This window comes from Phyllobates terribilis, unplaced genomic scaffold (assembly GCF_046119375.1).
Source record: "Phyllobates terribilis strain yellow unplaced genomic scaffold, ASM4611937v1 Scaffold_3__8_contigs__length_932513732, whole genome shotgun sequence".
NCBI classification, from domain to species: Eukaryota; Metazoa; Chordata; class Amphibia; order Anura; family Dendrobatidae; genus Phyllobates; species Phyllobates terribilis.
This window is the reverse complement of record NW_027362763.1, coordinates 290607183-290634420: the sequence shown is the minus strand read 5'-3', so window position 1 is coordinate 290634420 and position 27238 is coordinate 290607183. Positions and strand designations below refer to the sequence as shown.

The 27238-nt window shown below is 41.2% G+C and overlaps 1 protein-coding gene across 15 annotated transcripts in view; it reads left to right on the top strand.

Annotated features, from left to right (window-relative positions):
* The window catches only part of TNIK (TRAF2 and NCK interacting kinase), a 330725-nt gene extending 303785 nt beyond the window's left edge, over nucleotides 1-26940 (top strand). For 13 of the 15 annotated variants that reach the window (XM_073674893.1, XM_073674887.1, XM_073674897.1 and 10 more), the window contains 11 exons: nucleotides 95-203; nucleotides 5731-5895; nucleotides 9248-9386; nucleotides 12335-12505; nucleotides 14344-14487; nucleotides 16993-17127; nucleotides 17475-17575; nucleotides 19095-19244; nucleotides 20425-20584; nucleotides 23567-23706; nucleotides 25710-26940. In XM_073674893.1, coding sequence (XP_073530994.1) covers nucleotides 95-203; nucleotides 5731-5895; nucleotides 9248-9386; nucleotides 12335-12505; nucleotides 14344-14487; nucleotides 16993-17127; nucleotides 17475-17575; nucleotides 19095-19244; nucleotides 20425-20584; nucleotides 23567-23706; nucleotides 25710-25793 — 1498 coding nt within the window. In that variant the 3' untranslated portion in view covers nucleotides 25794-26940. The remainder of the gene's footprint in view (nucleotides 1-94; nucleotides 204-5730; nucleotides 5896-9247; nucleotides 9387-12334; nucleotides 12506-14343; nucleotides 14488-16992; nucleotides 17128-17474; nucleotides 17576-19094; nucleotides 19245-20424; nucleotides 20585-23566; nucleotides 23707-25709) is intronic. The other 2 variants (XM_073674890.1, XM_073674895.1) reach the window with 2 other exon arrangements.
* The last annotated feature ends 298 nt before the right edge of the window (nucleotides 26941-27238 follow it).

The window sequence follows — 27238 nt, the reverse complement described above, 5'->3', positions numbered from 1 at the left end:
ATTGACCTGTTCTACTGATTTGTTTCTGTTTAGACTTCGTTCACACATAACATATTCACCAGTGACTTGACCCTTTCTTTTTTTTGTTATGTAGACCTACTGTGAATAATGAGCCATATAACACAGGGACACCAAATGTTGAAAACTCCCAATCAGAATCATTCAGAAGTAGCTCAAGGGAAGGGACTTTAATGATTCGAGAGGTAAGAAATTAAATTCTGTATTCTCACTTAATATTTCTAGCTGAGATCACCCATCTGACAAGGACACTTAGTGAGAACTAGTGTTGAGCGAGTAGGTTTCATTAACCCTTTAGGCGAGCACACTCGGGTGCTCGCTGAGTATTTTGGTGTGCTCGGCATTTCTTTTACTGTCGTCGCAGCTGCAAGTGTCATGGCCGTTAGACAGGCTGTTCTCCTAGTATCTGAGCATGTAGTGAGGAGGGTAGCTAAGGTTTTAGAAAACCCTATGATAAGACAGTAATGTAATATGAATGAAGATTGCCCTTCACCGGTGACATTTCAAATTCTTGTCATATTTCTAATTTTGATTTAACTTTTCTTCGATCACTGGAAGACAGCCAAGACGTGTGAGTGAGAAGGCACAGCCATCTCCTTCCTAGAAGATTGATTTTCAAGTCTCTTACTGCCTTTGTGAATTTTCCCTAATAAATCATTGCATAGTTTATGTAAATGCAAAGAAAAGTCTCCAGACTCTGTCAGCAATCTGGTAAAATAATGACTGCCAAGAACTACATAGCATAAATATTTTATTATATCCAGCCTATGCTTCACTGCACTATGCCTGCGTGTGTGGCTGACGAGAGGATCAGGCCTCATATTCAGCTTTCATTAAAGAAATGTCAATCCTGCTAGTGCATGTAGGAAAGGAATCCGGCATGGCTGACGCCACTGATCATTTGCTTCTTGTGGATTCCTAATTTCAACCTGGAAAGGTTTAGATTTTAATTTACTGTTCATGTGTAGAATTAATACTAATGGGCGTTTCTTTATCTCCCACTTCGCCATAATAAAAGTAAAGACCCGTTTTCAGCATCATTTAGCTTATGGGCCATGTGGCTCCCTAGATGTTTTCTGCTGCTGATACTGTTGTGCCAGTATAGCAATGCATTAATAAAGCTTTCGCCTTGGGAATTCATTTTTGAATAGCAAATCCTTTCTCAATACTTTTCTATTGCAAAATCTGTATTAGGCCCCCTCCTACTATTATGCATCATAGCACTGGATTGCACTTGTTATTTATCCCCTGATCGTTTTTATCCCAGCCTAGACGGATGGGAAAGGTTCCTGATATGTAAACTCTCATTGCATTGTTGTATAATGTGCTGAGACTATCCAGATCCATTTTTGGTGCCTGATGCAATGTTCTGAATATGGTGCTGGTAACTGAATTTATAGAATAATTAATCTCATAAATTTGCTAATAATCTGATAATAGTGAATTGCCTTCCATATCTTATGATCTGCCTTCCCTACCTGTAAGTAGTATGAATGCCTAACCTGCTTAAAGGGAACCTGTCATTCAAAAAAAACGCTATTAACCTGCAGATATGGGGTTAATCTTCAGGTTAATAGCATTCTGACACCGTGCGGCGCCTGCACTGAAAGCCCCGCTGCCGGGAGGAAATTAACTTTATCCCCCGGTAGGCTCGCACTTTCAGTCGTAGGGTGGCTGCAGCGCTGTTTCAGTCACCGCTCTGTGTATAGAGAGTGGGAGCTGTGAACACCCCCACACTGACTGACAGCCGACTCAGCATTAGGGTCGGCTGTCAGTCAGTGCTGGAGGTGCAATTACAGCCACTAGTCTCTATACACAGATCAATGACTTAGACTGTGCCGGCGCCACCCCCGTGACTGAACGCCGAAAGCTGACGGGGGAATAAAGTTAATTTCTTCCTGGCGATGGGGCTCTCAGTGCGGGTGCCACACTGAGTCAGAATGCTATTAACCTGCAGATTAACCCCATATCTGCAGGTTAATAGCGTTATTTTACATGACAGGTTCCCTTTAATAGATGAAAGGGTAGGAGGTTGGTGTTTGGAGACGACCATGCTGCTGTAGAAGATGGATGGTTCCACACTCAGAGGTAGGCTCAAGTAGCTTAACTATGCGTCTCTGGTTCATACTGAACCCTTATTCAAAATAAACTGTAACTTCTGTAGTTAACTTACCCTGGATCGTGGAACCTTCCATCTTCCTCAGGAGCACAGTCATCTCCAAACACCAACCTTCTACCTTTCCTCCATTTGTATGCAGAAGAAGGAAATCTTCTGTCTGCTGACATGACTGCAACAGCTAATCTGAACACAGGCTTATATTGGAGTTGTGGGCGCCGTCTCACCCCCCCCCCCCTTATTCTACCACAGAGTGTCACCCTATGTGCTCTTGTCTCCTTTCTTACTTCTTTTATAAGCGGCTTAATTAGTTGTATGTTTACTTTATGCTTCTGTTTTAGACTTTTCTAGTAGTGTTTAGTGTTGAGCCACCCCCGTAGTGTTCGAGGAACTGTTCGTCGAACACCGTTAAAACCAATGGCAGGCAAACAAAGACACATAGAAACACATAGAAAACACCTTCAAAGGTGTCCAAAAGCTGACAAACTGCTCAGAAGACACTCTCTTTAAAAAAGCCGGCCGGCAATTCAGCAGCGGCAGACACCGGTACCCGACAATTTAGACAAGAAGGAATAGAGCATCACACATAGATTAGATAGAAACATGTCAGTCACATATATAAGAAGTACAGTGACAGTGTTGGTTACTGAACTTGTCATTTAGTGTTAAAAGATTTATTAAAAAAAATATTAGTGTTTTCATGCACCGTCTCTTTAAAAAAGCCGGCCGGCAATTCAGCATCGGTACCCGACAATTTATAACAGAAAGAATAGAGCATCACACATAGATTAGATAGATAGAAACATGTCAGTCACATTTATAAGAAGTACAGTGATAGTGTTGATTACTGTACTTGTCATTTAGTGTTAAAATAAAGGATTTATTAAAAAAAAAAATTGGCGTGGGGTTCCCCGTAATTTTAGTCTCTAGCGGAGGTTAAGCAGACGGCTGGGGCAGATGTTTGAAGCCTGGGAAGGGGGTAATACTCACGGAGCTTCCCCTGCTACTAATATCAGCCCCCAGCTGAATACCTAGCCTTTACTAGCTATTAAAATGGGGGACCCCCAAAAAAATGATGTAGGGTCCCCCCTATTTTAATAGCTAGCAAAGGCTAGGCAGACAGCTGGGGGCTGATATTAATAGCCCAGGAAGGGTGCCATGAATATTGGCCCCCTCCCAGGCTAGAAAGACCAGCCGTCAGCCGCCTCAGAAATGGCTCATCCATAGGATGCGTCAATTCTGGCACTTAGCCTCGCTCTTCCCACTGCCCTGTAGCGGTGGCAGTGGTGTAATAGGGTTGGGGTTGATGTCAGCTTATAATGCCAGCTGACATCAAGCCCAGGTTAGTAATGGAGAGGCGTCTATAAGACACCCCCATTACAAACCCCATAGTCTAAAGTTACAAAAAAACACAAACACCCAGAATAAAGTCCTTTAATTGAAATAAAGACACAATTCTTTATTGTTCTAAATTAAACCATACTTACCATCACGCCCATTCCAGCTGAAGCCAACGATCTCCTGCAATAAAAGTAAAATATTAAAGCAACATCATCCTTACCTTTCCATGGTTCCCACGACAGCTTCAGCTCTGCTACATTCACATGACAGGCTGGACCACAGCAGAACGCTGCCATCCAGCTTGCCATGCGGCAGACACTGAGAAGCCCAGGCATGCTTGTGCTCCTCAGTGTCTGGCTGTGATGGCATCCAGATAAGCCGAGTTCAAGTTCAATGAACTCAGCTCACCTCATGCACGTCACTGACAGCATGGGAAAATTCTCCTGCGCATGCGGTGAGTGCAGGAGAATTTTCCAACGCTGTCAGTGACGTGCATGAGGTGAGCTCATGTCCAATGAACTTAGCTCACCTCATGCACGTCACTGACAGCGTGGGAAAATTCTCAGCGCTTGAGCAGGGGAATTCTCCCACGCTGGGATGGCATTGAGATGACAGGCTGGATCACAGCTGAGCGCTGCCATCCAGCATGCCATCATTCATAGACACTGCAGAGCGCAGGCATGCTTGCGCTCTGCAGTGTCTCTGAAGCATGACAAGCTGGATGGCAGTGCTCAGCTGTGATCCAGCCTGTCATCTCAATGCCATCCCAGCATGGGAGAATTCTGCTGCTCAAGCGCTGAGCGCTGACAATGGACAGGTAAGGATGATGTTGCTTTATTATTTTACTTTTATTGTAGGAGATCGTTGGCTTCCGCTGGAATGGGCGTGATGGTAAGTATGGTTTAATTTAGAACAATAAAGAATTGTGTCTTTATTTCAATTAAAGGACTTTATTCTGGGTGTTTGTGTTTTTTTGTAACTTTGACTATGGGGTTTGTAATGGGGGTGTCTTATAGACGCCTCTCCATTACTAACCTGGGCTTGATGTCAGCTGGCATTATAAGCTGACATCAACCCCAACCCTATTACCCCACTGCCACCGCTACAGGGCAGTGGGAAGAGCGAGGCTAAGTGCCAGAATTGGCGCATCCTATGGATGCGCCATTTCTGGTACGGCTGACGGCTGGTCTTTCTAGCCTGGGAGGGGGCCAATATTCATGGCACCCTTCCTGGGCTATTAATATCAGCCCCCAGCTGTCTGCCTAGCCTTTGCTAGCTATTAAAATAGGGGGGACCCTACGTCATTTTTTTGGGTGTCCCCCATTTTAAGAGCTAGTAAAGGTTAGGTATTCAGCTGGGGGCTGATATTAGTAGCCTGGGAAGCTCCGTGGGATTTACCTTTTCCCAGGCTTCAAACATCTGCCCCAGCCATCTGCTTAACCTCCGCTAGAGACTAAAATTACGGGGAACCCCACGCCAATTTTTTTTTTAATAAATCCTTTATTTTAACACTAAATGACAAGTACAGTAATCAACACTATCACTGTACTTCTTATAAATGTGACTGACATGTTTCTATCTATCTAATCTATTTGTGATGCTCTATTCTTTCTGTTATAAATTGTCGGGTACCGCTGCTGAATTGCCGGCCGGCTTTTTTAAAGAGACGGTGCATGAAAACACGAATATTTTTTTAAATAAATCCTTTACACTAAATGACAAGTACAGTAAGCAACAATGTCACTGTACTTCTTATATATGTGACTGACATGTTTCTATCTATCTAATCTATTTGTGATGCTCTATTCTTTCGGTTCTAAATTGTCGGGTACCGGTTTATGCCGCTGCTGAATTGCCGGCTTTTCATGTTTCACTGTGAGCACTGTTCCCATCGATTTGGGCAACCACTGTAATGCCACAACCACCATGGCTGTGGCATTACAGTGAGTGGCAGACAATCCCTGCATGATTGGTGCTCTAAATAGCGCCAGACATGCAGGACACGCTTTTGGTGCACGAACAGTTATCGAACATAACCTCGAACAGCCGAATTTTTTGCAAATCGTTCGCGTTCGTCGAACGACTCGAACACCGCCCAAAAATTGCTCGAATTTGAGATTGGCGAACAGTTCTAGTCGAACACCGCTCATCTCTAGTAGTGTTTCCAAAAATTTTACTTGCATGATATTCTTTAAATGTTCAAGCTAAGCACTTTTAATGTAATTGTCCATGTACTTTTCTTCGTATCTCCACAGACATCTGCAGATAAAAAACGCTCTGGCCATGCAGAAAGTAATGGTTTTGCCGGTCATATAAATCTCCCTGACTTAGTTCAGCAGAGCCACTCCCCGGTGGGTACTCCAACTGAGGCTTTAGGGAGAGGTTCAACTCATGCACAGGACATGGAGACTGGGACTGAAGTAGGTGGTGGCACTACCAAACTAACCTTAACGCTTGGTGGCTAACTGGTTATGAGTATTAATTCTGGTGTAACTACATAAAAGACCATATTTTTTCTAACCCTATTAATACATGCTAATACCTGAAAAAACTGAACTCTGATCTGACATATTAACCCATCTGTATGCATTCTTCATAGTTACCCTGACTCCCTGTGCTATGCCAGCATGTCATGCCTTAGCTTTCTATTAATTATGCCTGGGTGCTAACATGAGGATCAGGAGTAGAGTGTGCCCGCATAGTGACCAGTCATAACTGTATAGTACCTTCCGTAGATTAGGCTTTGTACACCTTCACACTTTTTTATTATAGCATTACATAGATTATTTGCAATGGTTTTTTTTCTAAACAAATTTCTATACACTGCAAGCTTTCTTGTTCTCATTCAGTCCATAAGACAATCGCCATGATTGGTGCAGTTTGTAGTCTGTACCTCTAGAAACTAATTTGAGCTCAAATAAATTTTTTTTTTACCATATTCTTTAGACTATGACACATCCCAGGTTTAGACAACAGAAAAAAAAATATTCCCTCAAAAAATAAAACTATTCTGTTGGTCTAAGTAAGTGGAGGCTTTGATGTCACTTATTGAGATGGTATCTTTGAACAGCTGATGGTTTGCTCGTAGGGTGAGACAGTATAATAAATGCAGTGAAATGATGGACAGGTGGGGCAGAAATCAGCATGCAGCCTTGAGGTGGGTAGTAGTAACTCTTTCTGCTACACTTTGCTTGGTGCTAGTGTGTGTGTGTTTTTTTGTGGTCCTGTATGGCTCTCTTAATATATCTGTATTTTGGGGGTTCCTAAGGTAGCGTCAGCGGTGGCCATGGTCCCTGTATTGCAGGGAAGCCAAAATACCTGATCTGAACCCTGAGGTTGGCACAGCCTTGAGAAATAGCAGGATCAATGCACCCACTATGACATTGTGTTGCTTGGTTGATTAGACACCTTGTGGCAGTCGGGGAACGTGAACAGGCAGAATGGAGCTTGGAGTTATCAGCTGCAGTGCTATACAGAGATCCTGGCTTTACCTCAGTAGAAGAGTGCAGTAGACAGCTGTTTGTACAGCTCTCTATGAAGGGCTTTCAGTGCCCGTCTGTACCTGGTCCAAGAGATGAAACTGATGATCATTCTACTTGGTGAGCACATAACATACTGTTATTCACCCTCCTAAGCCGTCTATATGGGCATGTAGGTCATAGAAAGTTGAATAAACTGATATTTTAAAGGGGTTTTCCCAAAAACAAAGTACATTTTAATTGATAGATCTTGGAATAAAAATAAGTTCTACAATTAGATGTGTTAAAAAAATGTTCCTGTGCTGAGATAATCTTATAAATGTGCCCCTGCTGTGTACTGTGTAATGGCTGTGTCTGACCGTACAGGAAGATGGTCTGATCATACCACATCTCCTGGGCAGAGGAGGAAGCAAAAGAGTATTCAGACAGGACACCATAGAATCACAGCTGATTCTTTCTGTGAAGCAAAACATTTCACTGCATGTTTTTAAGCAATGTTTTACCTCACAGAAAGCAGAAGCTGTGATCCCATCCTGTAATGTCTGTATACTCTTTTGCGTCCTCTCCTGTCCAGGAGCTGTGGTATGATCAGACCATGTTCCTGTACGGTCAGGCACAGCCATTGCACAGTATATAGCAGGGCCATCTTTATAAGATTATCTCAGCACAGGAACATTTTTTTAAACACAATCTATTGTGGAACTTATAAATATTCAAAGATCTATTGATTAAAATTAACTTTGTTCATGGGAAAACCCCTTTATTATCGGCAATCCAATGTCTTTTTCCAGAGAGAGACACATTTTTGTTAATATGTGAATGAGCTGTTAAAGGGACAAGTACAAGTGCTCGGTGCTTCACAGTGGGGTCAATCATTAATATACACCTTCCCACTTGCTTGGTTTCCATCTATCTCTACCCTTTTCTAGCTCTATGAAGCCAGAGCGGTCAATCAAAGAGGGGGGTGGAGATTGAGGGAAAACAAGCAGGTGGGAAGGTGTATATAAATGATGTGAAGCACCGAGCAGCGGGACTTAGTTTGAACATTCAGTCATTCAGTCCAACAGTCCTGTCCCTTTAAGATCTATGGACAGGACACATATCTCCCTGAGAATCTGCCTCTAGACCTTATTTTAAATTAAAGGAGTGTTACCAGTGTGAGACATGTAATGACTGACAGTCTGATCTACATGTCTCACATGGGTAATGTAATACCCTCTGGAGGCAGATTCTGAGGGAGATCTATGTCCGGCCCATAGATCTTAACAGCTCATTTACATATGAAGAAAAACTGTGGATTTCTCTGGAATAAGACATCGGATCACAGATATCAATGTATCATTTTATTCAGCTACCTATGACCTACATGCCCATATAGACAGCTTAGAGGGACGATCCTACTGACAGATTCCCTTTTAACGATTGGTTATGGCACTGTAAAAGCGTTCTTCTTCTCTACTTAACCATTAACCCTAGAACGCATGACCATAAAAATCTACTTTTTCACATACCTGGGGCCTTTTAGGCCCGTGTGCAAACAACATGGAATAACTCAAACAAAAATGACAAACAACTATATACCTGAGGAATACCTAGAGTTTCAAAATTCTAACTAAAGTAATCTTTCAGAAAATAGAAAACAATTAACTGGGCGGGCCTGCGAGGCCCCAGGTATGCTTTCTAGGGTTAAGTAAGCAATCAAGTGGGTCTGGCACTGCCGTCTACAAAATGACTTTTAAGTAAGATTTTTTTATTGTTAAAAAAGGGTGTTATAGTTCAAAAATATGATAAATAAAATAAAATCTAATTTTATGTTCGCTTTAGGAGAAGTGACTGCAGACAGAGCCATTAGAAAGGGCAGAATAAGATACAGCAGCTTTCACTGTAGTATATTACATGAAGGCTCTACAAGCCAGACATTTTCAGTTGGTTTTTTATTGCGTGGGGTTATTACTCTGAACTTGAAATGGAAGTTCTAAGTTGGAGGATTGTGATTTTTACCTGTGTTTTCTTTTTTTTGTTGAAGTTTATATTTTGATAAAGCTGCTCATAGAGTGGAATAAGTACACAATGAAACCAATCAGGTACTAGAAAAATTATTGCAGGATATTATGTCACTGAAATATACGATGAGATAAATAATTAAGAGATTTTTTTTCTAGCATACAGCGGACCAGCTCTTGAGTGTATTTATTATAAAAATGCATTATTTTTTTATAGTCATTTTAGCTTTATTTATGAATGTTCTACTCTGAACATTGTGGTTTGACGTTTACTGCTTTAACCATTTTAGTATGGCATGGGAAGTACCACCAAATCATCCTTTACTCCATTTGTTGATCCAAGAGTCTACCAGACTTCACCCACTGATAATGACGATGACGATGATGAAGATGATGATGACGATGATGATGAAGAGTCTTCTGCAACAGGTACTAGGACAATATGGTTTGTACTTAAATTGGTAATGGTTTTGTAGCCAACAGGTAGGTAGATAGGTGCCTTATTCAGCATCATATTTACAATGGTTCGTTGTGATGGCTTAGCCCATTGTGTGCTAGGAAGAACTGACAGGATGGTTGCTTCCTTGGTGGTGCAGGGTTACAATTTTCCAGATAAATTTATAGCCTGTATTTCATAGACAGGACTCTCATGTTCTACAGTATCATTGTCTACAATTTAGGTATAATATAGTGCCTAATTGCTATTAGTGTATAGTTTCTCTTAGTTTTTTTCTCTGCAGCAATTTTAAAATAACTTTTACAGAAGTGTTAATAGTTCATTTTGATCAAATCAAATCAATATTCGATGTGACCGCCCTTTGCCTACAAAACCGCATGAATCCTCCTTGGTACACTTGCACACAGTTTTAGAAGGATCTAGGTAGGGAGGTTGTTCCAAATATCTAGGAGAACTGACCACAGACCATCTGTGGACGTGGCTTGCTCAAATTCTTCTATCTTCTTCACGTAATCTAATACAGACTCGATGATGTTGAGATCAGGGCTCTGTGCGGTCATATATCATCACTTCCAGGAGTTCTTGTTCTTTACTCTGAAAATTGTTCTTAATGACATTGGCTGTATGTTTGGGGTTGTTGTCCTGCTGCAGAATAGATTTGGAAACAATCAGATGCCTCTATGACTGTATTGCATGATTGATAAGTATCTACCTGTATTTAGTACCTTTGAGGACACCATGAATCCTGACTTAATCTCCAATTCCATTTGCTGAAACACTGTCCAAAACGTATATTGTATAACTCTCCAGCCCTTCAGCAACAAACTGTGTTTTGTTACAGCCAAATATTTCACATTTTGACAAGTTGAGTCACTTGACCTTGTTTTCATGTTGAAAATCTGTTTTTTGGTCGTAATTCTTCCATGGAAACCACATCTGACCAGATTTCTCTGAACACTAGTTGGGTGTAGCTGGATATCACTTGTTGCTGCCAGTTTTCAGCTGATTGCACTGCTGGACATCATCTGATTTCAAAGGGAAGTAAGCATGATGTGTCTTTCATCTGCTGCACTAAGTTTCCTTGGCCGATCACTTCGTCTGTGGTCCTCGACATTGGCCATTTCTTGACTTCCTCGGTGTTGAGAAATTGAGGCAGATATTTATCCATCATACAATACCATCAGGGAGGAATCTGATTGGGGTTGTTTTCTTGCTGCAGAATAAATATGGAACCAAGCATACAGCCACTGTCATTTAGAACTAACACTAAAAAAGAACAAGGGGTCCTGAAAGTGATTATATGGTCCCCACAGACCCCTGATCTCAACATCATTAATTCTCTCAGATTACACGAAGAGACAGATGGATTTGCATGATCGTACATCCACAGCAGATCTGGGGTTAGTTCTCCAAGATGTTTGGATTAACTTCCCTGTCAAGTTCCTTCAAAAACTGTGCAAGTGTACCTAGAAGAACTGATTTTTGTGTTTATGCTTTTCTGAAGGCAATGAGCAGTCACACCAAATGTTGATTTGATTTAGATTTCTCTTTTGTTCATTCACTTTGCATTTTTTCCAAATAAAAATAAACCATTAATATTTCTATTTTTCAAAGCATTCTTATTTTTCAGCATTTTTTTCACACCTAGCATAAAACTTTAAATGAAGTTAAAGCTTAGGATGAAACCTAAAGATTAGGCATGATGGCAATTACTGATTTTATGATTGACATAGTATAGAAATGTATATGTAAGGCTGGGTTCAGATGAACGTATGTAAGGTTATCCTTTCATCTGTTTTATTCTTATGTCATCTGTATGTCTAGTTTTGCATCCATATGATATGGCTATGGCATTTGTTTTTATATATCAACAATTTTAAAAAAAAATAGAGCTTATACAGCTTCCTATGATAATTAGTGCAATGGAGTAGTGCATTTTTTTTTACACATGGACTTTAGGTCTGTGTGTAAATCCACTCTTGTGAACTACACCATTGCCTTGTGTTGATCAGGGTGCTGTCTGATTGCGATCCATTTTGCATATGGACAACACACGGACATTATATACATTCGTCTAAATAAGCCATAAATCTCGGCAAAATTTTTTGTTAATTTTAATCTATATTGCATAATTTGCAGCACAAGAAGTTTCACTTTGGACTTTATGGATGCTTAAGCGTTCATGTGTTTTCAATGGGGAGAGAGCAGAAAGCCCCTGGCAATGGCTTATCTATAGAAACCAAAGGATCAAGCGTTTTCATTCTCCGGCCCTCGTATATGGTCGGCTGGTCCAACGTTAATGCATATTTTATTAATTAAAAGCCTTCACTTTTTTATTGTCTTCACTTTTAGGAATTTTACTACAGTTTCATAGCTTCATCAAACACATTACGTGAACTAGAACATAAGAGTCTTTCATCTCCTTTATAGCTTTCCCTGACTATTATCAGGTTGCTATATATGGATTTTCCAACTTCTTTCCTTATATAAAAAATAGTGTAAAAAAAAAATCAACAAAATCTCAATAAATAAAAAAAACAAAAACCTGTGCTTTGTAAGGTTTCTATACTGTACCATTCGAAAAGAAGCAGTATCGCCTGTCCTTCTTCCTGGTTGAATGATGATAGGCATTTTGATTTATTTTTGTTCTTTTGCTGCGCTTGAAGTTTTATTTCTTTATCTCCTTTCCCCTAAGAAAATGAATGTGGAAATTTGGGCTAACAGCATTTATGCACACCAGTTCTTGCTACTCTACTTAACCCTTGGATAGGTAATTTTGGGCTCTTAGAGTTCCCAACACCTGCTATGCCAAATGTTGCACGGCCCAGTATGAATTGTCCAATAATGCGATATGTGACAGAACACGCATGCTCCATTTTCTTATTCTTTTTTTGCTGAATGAAGAGAGTGTTTTTTTTAGCCCTGTTTACTAGCGAACTGCTTAGACAAGAACAAGCCAAGCTGAATGAGGCCAGAAAAATATCTGTGGTAAACGTGAACCCTACCAATATTCGTCCTCACAGCGATACTCCAGAGATCCGGAAATACAAGAAACGCTTTAATTCTGAGATACTTTGTGCAGCATTATGGGGTGAGTGACACTTTACTTTTGCTTTACTGTATTAAATGGATTGTGCATGTTTCTTTAATATCCATAACTAACAAAGTGAAATAAGCGGACCTGTGCAAATCTGCTGTGACTGCAGTATAAAAGCAGCACCCTGATGGTGCGAAGATACAGGTATTGCATTTCCCAACATGACACACATACCATGATGTAGCAAGATATCCTGATGCAGAAAAGTGTTTAAGGGGTTTTCCCACGAACAAAAATTAATTTTAATCAATAGATCTTGGAATAATAGTAACTTCTACAATTGGATGTGTTTAAATAAAATGTTCCTGTGCTGATATAATCTTATAAATGTGCCCCTGCTGTGTACTGTGTAATGGCTGTGTCTGACCGTACAGGAACATGGTGTGATCATACCACATCTCCTGGACAGGGGAGGAAGGAAAAGAGTATACAGACATTACAGCAGGAGGTCACAGCTGATTCTTTTTGTGAAGTAAAACATTGTTTAAAAACAGGCAGGGAAATGTTTTACCTCACAGAATGAATCAGCTATGATCCCATGCTGTAATATCTGTATACTCTTTTCCTTCCTCCCCTGTCCAGGAGATGTGGTATGATCACACCATGTTCCTGCATGGTTAGACACAGCCATTACACAGTACACAGCAGGGGCACATTTATAAGATTATCTCAGCACAGGAACATTTTATTTAAACACATCCAATTGTGGAACTTATTATTATTCCAAGATCTATTGATTAAAATGAACTTTCGTTCGTGGGAAAACCCCTTTAACAGCTAACTTTACATACTCAATTTATTTTTCTGTGTTAAAGGGAATCTATCACCAGGTGTCTGCTCCACTATCTGAGAGCAGCATGATGTAGGGGTAGAGTCTGTGATTCCAGCAATGTATCAAATACTAGGCTGCTTGCTGTAGGTTTGTTAAAATCGCAGTTTCTGCTGCAGATCTTCCAGTTAGCACCAGACACTCTAATATAAATGACTGATAATTAATAATTCTAAAAACATAGGGATAATCCCCAATATGCAAATGTAATATTTTTTTTCATGCTTTTTTAAAGTATTATTCCTATATTTACAAAGCGTATAAGGCCATAATGTTCTGTGCATAAAAATATATTTCAGAAATAAAAACATAGACATTTTTTGGGGGAGTATTTCATTCCAAAATGTAATATTGTCCTCTATATATAGAGCAACGCCTTGGTGACACATTGTTTATTATTTTCCCATGGTCCCATGAACTACTTAAATCTAAGATATGACTGAACATTGGGGTGAAACTACAGTTTTGCTTGAGTGTTAGTACCACTATCCGCCAACTTGTGCTAAAGTTTTTAAAGGGAACCTGTCAGCTGATACATGCTGCCCAATCCAGAGGCAGCATAACCAGACACTTTATGACTTCAGCCAGGTGTGTTTGACCCTGAAACCCTGCTGCATTTCAGAGAAAAACATACTTTAAAAACTGTCAGATGGGACAGGCAGGTCTCTGGCGGCTTCTCTTTGCTCACTCTCCTGACTAGTCTGTCCCTGCATGCGTGTATATGGAGAAACCTGTGAGTTCTTGACAGCGGGCAGCAATAGGCTGTCTTTTACATTTTATTCTCTGACATGTCATAGTGTTTCAGAGTCAAACATATATATGGCTGAATTCACATAGCCAGTGTCTGATACATGGGGATCGGGCAGAATGGATCCGCTCTCCGGTTCCCTTTAAAAACCTTTAACGTTCTTGCTAACTTACTAGTACTGCTCACCAGCATTTGATGATCATACAGATTTTTAGCTCTACTATTTTTCTGATATACATTTCATGTTTCACACAGGTGTAAACTTACTAGTGGGCACAGAGAATGGACTTATGTTGTTGGATCGAAGTGGGCAAGGAAAGGTCTACAACCTTATCAACAGGCGAAGGTTTCAGCAAATGGATGTTCTGGAGGGACTGAACGTCCTTGTAACCATATCAGGTATGTATACCATGTGCCATCATCTGAGATTAGTACTGTATTGTAGACCTTACAATACAATTTATATCATGAGTGTAGTTAGGATACTTGGACCTACCTTTGTACTGAAAAGTAGAGTTGAACCTTCCACCTACAAAGCACATTGGTTTTCAGGGTTAGAGCGTTTTTTTTTCTGGACTAATGATGGATGGCCTGTTATTAGCACAAAACATCTGCATTTAATCAATGAAAGTCAGACCTCTGAGAAGTGGAGAACCGTGGAGCAAAGTTCTAACCACCCACTGAGCTGCGGCCACCCCAAGAACCTAGCAGAGCAAAGTACTAACCACCCACTGAGCTGCAGTCACCTCGAGAACCTAGCAGAGCGAAGTACTAACCACCCACTGAGCTGCAGTCACTCCTAGAACCTAGCAGAGCGAAGTACTAACCACCCACTGAGCTGCAGTCACCTCGAGAACCTAGCAGAGCAAAGTACAAACCACCCACTGTGCTGCGGCCACCCCGAGAACCTAGCAGAGCGAAGTACTAACCACCCACGGTGCTGCGGCCACCCCAAGAACCTAGCAGAGTGAAGTACTAACCACCCAATGATCTGCAGCCACCCCGAGAACCTAGCAAAGCAAAGTACTAACCACCCACGGTGCTGCGGCCACCCCGAGAACCTAGCAAAGCAAAGTACTAACCACCCACAGTGCTGCGGCCACCCCGTGAACCTAGCAGAGCGAAGTACTAACCACCCACGGTGCTGCGGCCACCCCGCGAACCTAGCAGAGCGAAGTACTAACCACCCACTGTTCTGCGGCCACCCTGAGAACCTAGCAGAGCGAAGTACTAACCATCCACTGTGCTGCGGCAACCCTGAGAACCTAGCAGAGCGAAGTACTAACCACCCATGTTGCTGCGGCCACCCCAAGAACCTAGCAGAGCGAAGTACTAACCACCCACGGTGCTGCGGCCACCCTGAGAATCTAGCAGAGCGAGGAACTAACCACCCACGGTGCTGCGGCGACCCCGACTTGTTTTCTTATTTGCTGCTAACTATATAATTTGTCTAGTAGTAGACTTCTTCTCTGGTTGAGCATGTGCCGATGTTTTCTGGTGGTAAATGTGCAGAGACCGAGGAGCATGCATATCCCATTTTGAGTAGCGCTCATAACACTAGGCAGAGGGCAGATCAGCAGGATCCTACGAGGCAGGCAAACAGTGTACTTGTATACAGTGAGCATATATTCCGTCACACACACAGTTACAGAAGATGCGCTCACTACATACAAAAACACTGTCTCCCTCATAGGAACATGCTGATTTGGCCTCTGCACAGTGTTATGAGCGCTACTCAAAATGGGACATGCGTGCTCCTCGGTCTCCACACACACAATCTATTTACCACAGAAAACATCTGCGCATGTTCAACCAGAGAAGGAGTCGTCTGCTGCTGGGCAAACTATATTGTTAGCAGCAATAGAAAGACAAGTAACCTGGCTATATACTGTAGGTAAGGCTCCAATAGAAAAATGATGCAATTTGTAAATTAATTGTATTTGAAAAGTTTATAGTTTTTCAAAAATCTATCACGCAGAATGATTTAATGTAATGGTAAATTCCTTATAACTTCTAGAATACACATTTTAAAGGGAATAATTCAGTAAGGTCAACCTTCCTAAGCCATCTATATGGGCATGTAGGTCATAGGAAGTTTTATAAAGTGATACCTTGATATCTATTATCCAATGTCTTATTCCAAAGAGATACACATTTTTCTTAATATGTAAATGAGCTGTTAAGATCTATGGGCCGGACACTGATCTGCATGAGAATCTACCTCCAGAGATTATTTTAAATGAAAGGGGCGATACCAGTGTGTGACATGTAATGATTGACAGTCTGCTCTCCTGATCTCACTGCGGAGTTGTGACTGTAATGAGACAAAGTTCAGCTCTGCTGCACTGTTAGTTGTAAAAATATATTTAGCTTTCCTTTCCTGATGTTGACTCAACTGTACTGCTCCTCACCCCACACTGGCAGCCTGTAAGATGGAAGTTGAAGACGTGTTAGTTGTAATCAGACACAGATCTGCAGTAAAGCTGACCACACTATGAAAGGACAATGGCAGATGTAGATGTGTTTGAAATGTGACAAAGATCAGTACTGTTGAGTGTGATTATAATGGTCGGCCATTACATGTATCACACTGTTAACTCCCCCTTTCATTTAAAATAAGCTCTGGAGACAAATGTTCTTGGAGCTCTTGTCAAAGGTCTCTCACCCAGCTAAGTAGTTCTGCTTTGCACTGATGAAGGGTAATAACCCTGGAAAAGCTGTATATCGTAAGTCATGTGGCAAGGCTCTTCACTTACAGGATTTCTACTTCAATAGGTGGCACTAGAGACCCCGCTCTCTTATATTATGGCACATTTTCCTAGGCATAAAGGATTAAATGTATTTCTAAGAAACAATCAATTTAAGTTTGCTTTTGAGATTACTTTCGAATGTATATTTTTTTAGGGAAAAAGAACAAGCTAAGAGTGTACTACCTTTCCTGGTTGAGGAATCGAATATTGCACAATGATCCAGAAGTGGAGAAGAAGCAGGGCTGGATAACTGTAGGGGACCTAGAAGGCTGTGTACATTATAAAGTTGGTAAGTTCTTTACCAGACATATAACTCTATGGTGCCCACTGATCAGGTGTGGTAAATGATGTACTGTCCACAGTAGTGTTACTGCTATTTGTTACCATTTTATGTAGCATTTTATGGATCTGATGTTCTATCTTAATCATTACAATCTGGTACCATAAATCACCGATTACTGTACCATGGTTATGTATACCTTGTGTACCATCTTACTGCCATACACAATCAGTGGGAAGTCTGTAAGAGCTGGTGTGAAACACCATCGTATGTGATCAGCATTTAGTATCTTCTGATATTTTAGTACTCTAACTTGAACAAATGTTTTATCTTGTTTTTGTTTTTTTGTTTTATAGTGAAATATGAAAGAATCAAGTTTTTGGTTATTGCATTGAAGAATGCTGTAGAGATCTACGCCTGGGCTCCAAAGCCATATCATAAGTTTATGGCTTTTAAGGTAAGTGATTCCTAAAACCATCAAGTGATTATGGGTGAGTACATAGCATGTGGTACATGTGTTATGTGCTTTAGACACCATGTCAAGAGTCTTGAGAAATGTCCAGTATTAAGGGCTTGTGTACACGTGGCAGATTTGTCATGTTTTTCTCACGCAGATTTGTCACAAAATCTGAAAAGTGAATGAGAATCCTGAAGTCTCGTGCACACGCTGCTTATTTGTGACTTGCAGATTTGGTGCAGATGTAAATATGTAGCATGTCAATCCTTTCAGAGTTTTTGCTGCAGATTTCACCCATACTAATAAGTGGGGAAAAATCTGCAATAAAACACATGTAAAAAAAAAAGCAGCAAAAAAGCGCCTATTTTACGCTGTGTTTTTCCTGCCAAGAGATGCAGAAATTTTTGCACCAAATACTTAATGTGTGCATATAGCCTAAAGCCACAATCTCACGTTCAGTATTTGGTCAGTATTTTACATCAGTATTTGTAAGCCACAACCAGGTGAGGAACAATCAGAGGAAAAGTATAATAGAAACACATCACCACTTCTGTATTTATCACCCACTCCTGGTTTTGGCTTACAGATACTGATGTAAAATACTGAACTTGTGAACATGGCCTAATTGTCAGAAACTGATAACACAATTACTGAGTGCCTTATTTTTTTTTTTGCAAGTATTTCAAACAAAAAAATATTTAATAACAGATGCAAATTAGATATGTGAGTCAATGAGTTGCTCACCCGTTTGCTAATTTTTACTGTATCTTTTACCATAAATGGTATTTGCAAAGCTGTAATCAATGAGAGCAGATGATAATTTCATGCTAAATTTGTAGTGGTTTTTTTTTTCGAATAAACTGATGGAGAGAAAATGTAACTCTACTTAGAAAACAAAACGGATTTATGTTAATTAAAGCACCACTCCAGTGTCCTTTTTTTATTGCACCGCTGGAATGGTGCTTTAAATGTAAGTCCTCTGCCCCTGTCTAATACTCTCCTGCCGCCGTCTTTAACGTTTTCCAGCATCGCTCCCGTCAGTCTCCAGAGAAAAGTGACCTGCTGGCAGCACCATTGTTTCATGGAGCTGTGCGGAGGTCACTTTTCTATGTAAGTCTATGAGAGCCTTGTTCTGGCCTCGTTCTGGCCCTCATAGACTTGCACTGAGCTCTTGTGATGTAACTTTTGACTTCCTGCCAGTCAGAAGTTACAGGCACAATATGGAGCCTGCGGGACCGGAAAGGCGTCGGTAAAAGGTGAAGCCGCCGGAAGGTGAGTATAAGAACAGGGGGCTTACATTTAAAGCACCACTCCAGCGCTGAAAAAAAACAACCCACTGGAGTGGTGCTTTAAGCCTGGAGGACAGTCTCCTGCCTAAATCCGGGTATGTATTGGGGCCTACAGTGTTTAATTAGCAGATTATCCCCTTTGTTACATTGTCAGAATTTTTTTTCTATTCCAAATGCATTGTGCTTGCTATTAAGATGGCATGAAAATGAAATGGTGTATATATGTTTAGTCTTTTACAGATCTGCAACATAAACCATTGCTTTGTGACCTGACTGTAGAAGAAGGTCAGAGGTTGAAAGTAATATTTGGCTCCAGCACTGGTTTCCACGTCATTGATGTAGATTCTGGGAATACATACGACATCTACATACCGTCTCACGTAAGTAATGGAGGAGCATCATATCATAGTCAATGTAAGGCTATATTCACACATCCATGTGTCACAGTCCCAGCACCATGATGCACCGATCGGACGCGCAGGTCTCCTAGACATATGAGGCTCCTGAGTTTGGGCAGGAGACCCGCGGCTGGTCCATGCTCTGTCTGTGACACAGAAGTGTGAATCTAGACTAAAGATGACACTTGTGCTTTATATGGATACTAATTAGCTTATTAGAGATACATAATTTTAACCCCTTATAATAATAATTGTTGTTTGTTATACTGTGAATTTCACTTTTTGATCCTCAATAAATCTCTGCCTGTAATATAGCTATCCATGCAGTACTCAACATTATTGTAGTACAGTGGCTTCATACTACTGGCATACATGGCATAGCTGCAGGATTGCACCTCTGTATTCCGCCCAGATGTCCAAAACGGAGGTCTCTCGCTCCTCGCTCTGCCCCAGGTCCAGATGAGGTGGCCACTCATGCCAGGCTCTCTCCATTCACTTCACCAAGATTTCTGCCTACCCAGACTTTTACATGACAGCTGCTTGTAGACACTGGCACTTTTGCAGTTGTCGCTACATGCCACTTGGCTTGTAACTTGTGTTGGTTTAGTGCCCACAGTTCTTGTCTTGCACATGCAGTAATGTACTAATAAGAATACTTGGACTAATGATTTTCTTGAGGGTCTCTTACCTTTTCTATTTGTGGACAAATACACAACAAAATGATAATAGATCTCTTCTGCAGTATGATGGAAGTCAGTATTTGAGGCAGAAAAAGAATAATCAGTATCTACAAGTGCCTATATACATGAGATCGCATGGGGAGAGAGGAGACGTGGCAAATCCTTTTTTAGGGTCTTATCCAGCCTGACAGTAAAAAGGTCTGGATTTTAAATTGAATCTGCCCCATCCTTTAGGAGGCCCCATACACATCATATGGCCCCATACACATCATATGGCCAGTCGGTCCTGCAAAAATCTTAAAGGGGGGGTTTCGTTAATTTTAATCTAATGTGTATCAAGCAAGCAAAGCCCAAGAGTCTCTTCACCCCACTCCTTTAGGCCATTGGAACTGAGCCATTATAAATTGTCCAGAATACTTGTATCAAAATAAAAAAACATCAGGATAAGAAAATACAATTGCTTTTGCTTTGCTCATTTGTAGATTCAAGGTAACATCACCCCACATGCCATTGTCATCTTGCCCAAAACAGATGGCATGGAAATGCTTGTATGCTATGAGGACGAGGGGGTGTATGTGAATACCTATGGCCGAATAACTAAAGATGTGGTGCTTCAATGGGGTGAGATGCCAACTTCAGTAGGTGAGTTCTTTTTAATGCTTAAAAATACTACATTCTGTCCCAGTTAAAAAAGAAAAACACTCCCATATACTTTCTTCCCCCTAAACCTGTCGTAAATGTTAGCGCAGTGTCAGTGTGTTATTATGCTCTCCAATCGCCATCTTCTCCGCTATCCAGCGCCGATACGCTCCTCTTCTGAGTCATATGATGGCAATTGTCTGTCTGGATCACACTGCGCTCTGTGTGATCAGGAAAAGGCTTTTATAATGCAAGTATATGGCGCATCAGACGAGGCTCTATAGACTTACTTTGTAAAAGAGACTTCTGGCTCACATGTAGAGCGCAGTGAGATCCAGAGAGTCTGAATTGGCGTCACATGACTCAGAAGAGGAGCGGATCGGCGCTAGATACTGGAGAACATACTGACACTGCACTAACATTTACACAGGTTAAGGGGGAAAAAACAAGTAGGAGTGCTTCTTAAAAAATCCATACTTGATTGGTTTTATTTTTGGTAAAAGATTTACATTAAAGAATTAAAATGCTATGTGACCTCTTAGTCCCGGGAAGTCTGTGTTTTAGCATGAGGACATCATCCGAGGCTCATTCAGACGGAAAAAATTATATGCAATTGCAAAGACTTAGTTTTTTGTAGAGAGAAGCATTGTAAGCGCCGAGCGGGACCACTCCTTGGTCGGGAATTCTATGTGGAGCTGAATGTTCCAACAGTTGACAATTTTGAGGTGTAATTAAGGCAACCCTTTAGGTTCCCCATAGACTCAGGCTCATTCTCCTTAGCATATATGCGGCAAAGTCCTTAGAATTATTAGTTAGTATTAATTAGGTCACAATATCACCTCTATAGGTGTCAGGGGTGTCTGGATATGCATTTTTACCCTTTACAATTCGCCTCATGCACAATGCTGAGTAGAAGATAAGAGTTGACCCACGAATGGGACATGAACATGTTAATCTATGGAAAGGCTCTATGCCCTGTCCACATGACAGGAGAGAGTGAATTGTCACTAGCAATCAGACGCTCTGCACAATAAGCCGGTCTGCCAAACCCCGGGATTCCTTTGTCCTAACTAGCATAGGATATGGGCACCGTGATATTTGGCGATTAGTGAAGCACAGTGTGGCTAGAACAACCAACATTTCGCTAAGGTAGGGGTTACATTAAGGGGACAAGATCTGCAGCACACTGACTTGTGAGCACCACTACTGAGTGGCTTCACTCTGACACTGGCTGTCAGCTCTTTATCAGTGATCACTCTGTGCTGCTTCACTCTGTGCTGCTTCACTCTGTGCTGCTTCACTCTGTGCTGCTTCACTCTGTGCTGCTTCATTCGGTGCTGCTTCACTCTTTGCTGCTTCACTCGGTGCTGCTTCACTCGGTGCTGCTTCACTCGGTGCTGCTTCACTCGGTGCTGCTTCACTCGGTGCTGCTTCACTCGGTGCTGCTTCACTCGGTGCTGCTTCACTCGGTGCTGCTTCACTCGGTGCTGCTTCACTCTGTGCTGCTTCACTCGGTGCTGCTTCACTCTGTGCTGCTTCACTCTGTGCTGCTTCACTCTGTGCTGCTTCACTCGGTGCTGCTTCACTCGGTGCTGCTTCACTCGGTGCTGCTTCACTCGGTGCTGCTTCACTCTGTGCTGCTTCACTCTGTGCTGCTTCACTCTGTGCTGCTTCACTCGGTGCTGCTTCACTCGGTGCTGCTTCACTCGGTGCTGCTTCACTCTGTATTGCTTTTTCTATATTGTGCATAGCTAATACATTTCTTACAGCCAATGGTTCATTCAGATGTGCTGATTGCAACCTAGTAATTAGCGCAGGTTGGCTATATAGTCATTGTCTAGCGATTGTTTACTGGCCTGTGTGCATGAGCCAACAAGAAATTGTGGGCACAGAATGATTGTTAATACAATGGTTCTGTCCCCATACACCGTGCATGTTATCGGCGCCACATCCTCGGTTCACACTGGATAGTGCGCTGCCAATAACGATTCTTTTTATACCAGCATAAATAGTCTACCGTAATTACCCAACAAATTAGTGTTTTGCTCTTTAAGTGGGTGACCATGTTTACATGAACCGATAATCAGGAACCGTGGTTCCCACCAATACTCGTTCTCTGATTATCGCCTCATTTATCCAGGCCATTCCTTTTTTTTTTGCTTACATTGCTCCGACTCTGTTATAACGTGGAAATAATTCTCTATATACATAGCTGCAGCAAACTGCATCCATCACCTGGAGATCGTGAAAATATATAATGATATTCCTAAGCATCCATGAGATGTTCTCAGACCAAGAGTTATCTAGGTGCTGCTGTCCGTCACCACTTTCTTAAACTTGTGGGTGTAAATAATATCTTTGACCACTGTTCACTATTGGACAAACCCTTCTTAATTGTGCATTATAGAATAGCTCTGGACCAGCGCCGTTTCTCCTATCTAAGCTCTCAGTCCCCATGGCAGTATGCTGATATAAGCAATGTTACGTGACCACTGCAGCTACTCTGCAGCCACTGATCTACTCCAGCGTTTGCTATTTAATGAGAGTCAAAGAACAGTGTTTCTTCCACTCTGATAGAATAGTAAAGGCTGCAGCCGATCAATGACCATGTGACGTTGGCAGAATAGCGGTGAGTGACAGTACTGAGATGGAAGGAACGGCGCTGGTGTGGGAGCTCGGTAAAGAGATTATTTCATGTTGCACCCTGGGACCATTGAGAAGGGTTTGTCTCAGTAGTGGAGAACCCGAGAGCATGAAACTTCATACTGGCTAGTTTTGCAATATAGGCCCTATACATATTACACTGCCGGTTTGCCAGTCCCACCAGCTTTTGTGTAATGTGTGTGGGGCCTTTATAATCCGCAGCCTTACTGAGGATGCAACGTAGACAGCAGGACTGGTATGCTCTGAGTTGTCAGCTCCGTTAGGATTGTATTTCTTTATCCCACAATTTTTCTGACTTGATCCTGTGTTTTTTATTCACAGCCTATATCCATTCCAATCAGATAATGGGCTGGGGCGAGAAAGCTATTGAAATTCGTTCTGTGGAAACCGGGCATCTAGATGGGGTATTTATGCACAAGAGAGCCCAGAGGTTAAAATTCCTGTGTGAAAGGAATGATAAGGTATTACACGATGACCCTTCTGTAACTTGCAGGACATGTACTGTAATAGTAAAACAGCAAGAGTGGGTCCTTTACATGGGCAGGATGGACGGAGGTGTAGGAAGTCCATCAGTGCTGGTCCAATAATTACATGTTGCCACCATTGGGACGATTTAGCACAAATGATCGTTCATTTGAAACCATTTACATGATTATCAGCAGAACGTGCCCTTGTGCACTGGTGGTTACATGATTATCAGCAGCACGTGCCCTTGTGCACTGGTGGTTACATGATTATCAGCAGCACGTGCCCTTGTGCACTGGTGGTTACATGATTATCAGCAGCACGTGCCCTTGTGCACTGGTGGTTACATGATTATCAGCAGCACGTGCCCTTGTGCACTGGTGGTTACATGATTATCAGCAGCACGTGCCCTTGTGCACTGGTGGTTACATGATTATCAGCAGCACGTGCCCTTGTGCACTGGTGGTTACATTATTATCAGCGGACCGTGCCCTTGTGCACTGTTGGGCTTGTAAATACAGGCAGTTTTGCAATTTACTGCTTATTAAAATTAGCAGCCATTTTTGAGGTATTAACACTTTTCTTTTGTTTTCAGCTTGTTACCTAAGAGACCGACCACCGCTGCTAGACAGCAGAACATGCAGTTCTTACAAGCTCTTTTCTATTAAGCTTTTATGCACTGTTTTGAAGCTTGCCGGGATCACTGGTTCACTTTGTTACCTAAAATTCCCAGCGCAGTGCTCACAAGCAGGACCGCAGCAGTGGTCAGTCTCCAAGGCAACAAGATGTAGACAAGAAAAAAAGTCTTATCTCACGAAAGGCTGCAAAGTTTAACAAAGTAAATAGCAAAAGTTCTTGTATTTACAAACACTATCGACAATATCCATCAATGAAAATCGAAATAACCCTTTAAGAGATTGTCAGCGAGATATCTGTCCTAAGGCATTGTTTCATTAAAATAACCACGAATACGGAGCGTCACTGAATCATGCGTCCACATCTCATGCCAGATCGTTGTCCTGGACCATCTTATTCTCAATATGACCATGCAAGATGACGTTAAAATGAATCCCCAACATATGCAGTGATTGCAGACAGGACTGCTCTCCTCACAGTAACTTGCCATTAGTTCAGCTTTACATTACACTGTAATAAAACCACGATGGTCACAGACTTACTGAAGATTAGTCATTTTAGGCTAATTGTAAATTTATTGGATTTTTATGTTCTAGAATCCCTTTACTACGTAAACACACGTAACGTTACCCAGTGACTCGGAGTAACGGCAGATCGAGTGCTGTGTCATTGTGCAGGTGTTTGCTGCTCACTTATCGATTGATTCTTGCTTTTTTTTCTAGAACTTTAAAGTATAAGCTGCATGTATAGAAGTCAACATTTGCTCCCTTTTCTTGGTGTTTTTTGAGCTTTAGAATATATTCTGCATGAGGCTGTTTGAATATGATAGGCATTTTTATTTTTCATTATATCTAGACATAAATCCACCTTCCTTTCTTTCATGATATATTGGTGGGAGTTTTGTAATGCACCATATCAATAATTCATGGTACTTCCCATGATTTTAGTACTTATCAGAGGGTTAAGATCTTTGGTTGTGTCCTGATATTTTACGAACACTGTTGATGATGTATCCATAGAGTAAGTCATCAATGTCAGATGGACACCTAGTACCACCACCAATCATCTGTGATCACTTCTGGTAGCTGCCAGTTGTAAGCAGTGTATGTAGCCAGAAGGCCACAGCGTCATTCATGGTGTAGTGGCCATTTTCAGGTTCTATGAGGCTGCAGATCAGTTCTGATACTTGTAAATAGAAACTGATCTGCAGCACACGGCAGCAGCCACTACACAATGTGTGGAGTTGTGATGCTCAGGCTCCCTACACTGTTTTCTATTCTTTTGATGCATGCGAGGCTCATCCAGGATTGTGGAATCTTATTTCTTATTTTATTGATACTAATCCTCTCGTTTTTTTTTGCAGGTATTCTTTGCATCAGTGCGGTCAGGAGGCAGTAGTCAAGTCTTTTTTATGACTTTGAACAGAAACTCCATGATGAACTGGTAACAGCTTTCCAAGGAACTCTATTCAAGGCATTCTTTCTAAACTAGGTTTGGTTTTGTAGACGTGGCATAGCTCCGTGGAACCGTCCGCTGTCATTTAAACCAGTCAAGCATTCTTGTCTTCAGTTCTACAGTGTGCACAAGACTTGGTTGTGAAAGTTTTCAGCAGCCTTGCCCTACAGCCGGAACGGAGACTTTGCACTTGAACACTGGGAAAACTGTGGCTCGGACTTCCACAGATTAAGCTGTGTTATAGTGGCTTGTTCATTTTACCTTTTCATTGTGTCTTATTTTGTAAGAACGGCAAAAAAAAAAAAAAAAACACAAGAAAAAAAGTATTGAGATTTGAGCCAGTTTGTTGATTTCTGTCTGCCTGCTCTAGCATTCTATATAAATATACATATGTTGTACAATTACTGAGTAAAATGAGACAGCACAATAATGTACCTTTTTTCTGTTTTGCTGAAAGCTAAAACTGTATAGCTGGGTAATTAAAAGAAAAAACCTTTTTGCCTTCATCAGCCTGAATGTTGCTTTTTGATAGCAACAGCCTAAATCATTTTTATCGGAAAGCAAAGTTTCCTCTTCTTTTGGGAAACGTAATTTATATGGCTAAACTAGCCGTAGTCTAAAGAAATCTAATGCCGTTATTCAATCTGTCTGTTCATATAGTCTATCGATACATACATATTGGTGTGTGTTGGTACAGTAGTGGGCAGCAGGGTATTGTGTGACTTAGACACGAAGGGGGTTTTTCTTTTAGTATATTATGCAACAGGTCAGGGCGAATAATATGAGAGTGTAAATGAAGGCACCTTTTAGTTTTCATTCACACTGATGCAGCTATTTCAGATTGATGGCTATAAGGCAATAATAGGACTTTTGCCAATATTGTCACAGCGACACTTTCTAGTATTAATAAATTATGGCGTCAGGAGCTTCTGTGAGGCTGTGGCCAATTCCTTTGAAAAATTGGCCAAAAATACATCTTTTAATAACCAAAGGATGGTTGGTCTTAAATACCTGCCCCAATCGGTTACAGGCATTAAACTTTTACAGGCCAACATTGTAAAGACAGACAGATTTAGTTTCCAGAAATTACCCAACGTGCAGTAACAGACCACATCTGTGCAAAAAAAAAAAAAAAAATTTATAAAGAAAAAAAAAAAAGTGTGTACGTAGTTCAGGTGATTCAGTCTTACAACACAAAATGCTCTAATAATTTAATGATAAAAAATGTGTAACAGAAGATTATTTTTATTAGCTACAAGCATGGCTGGCTGTGGTAATAGGGTGTTACATCCATAAAATTCTGTTGCGCTTCTTTTTTTATTATTAGAGTTCTGGGTTTTGTTTCTGTTTTGTTTTCTTTTTATCTACCTCGTTTTTCTTTTCTCTTTTTTTTTTTGGATGTCTTTTCTTCTTCACCTGTTTATTGCAGCATTCTTA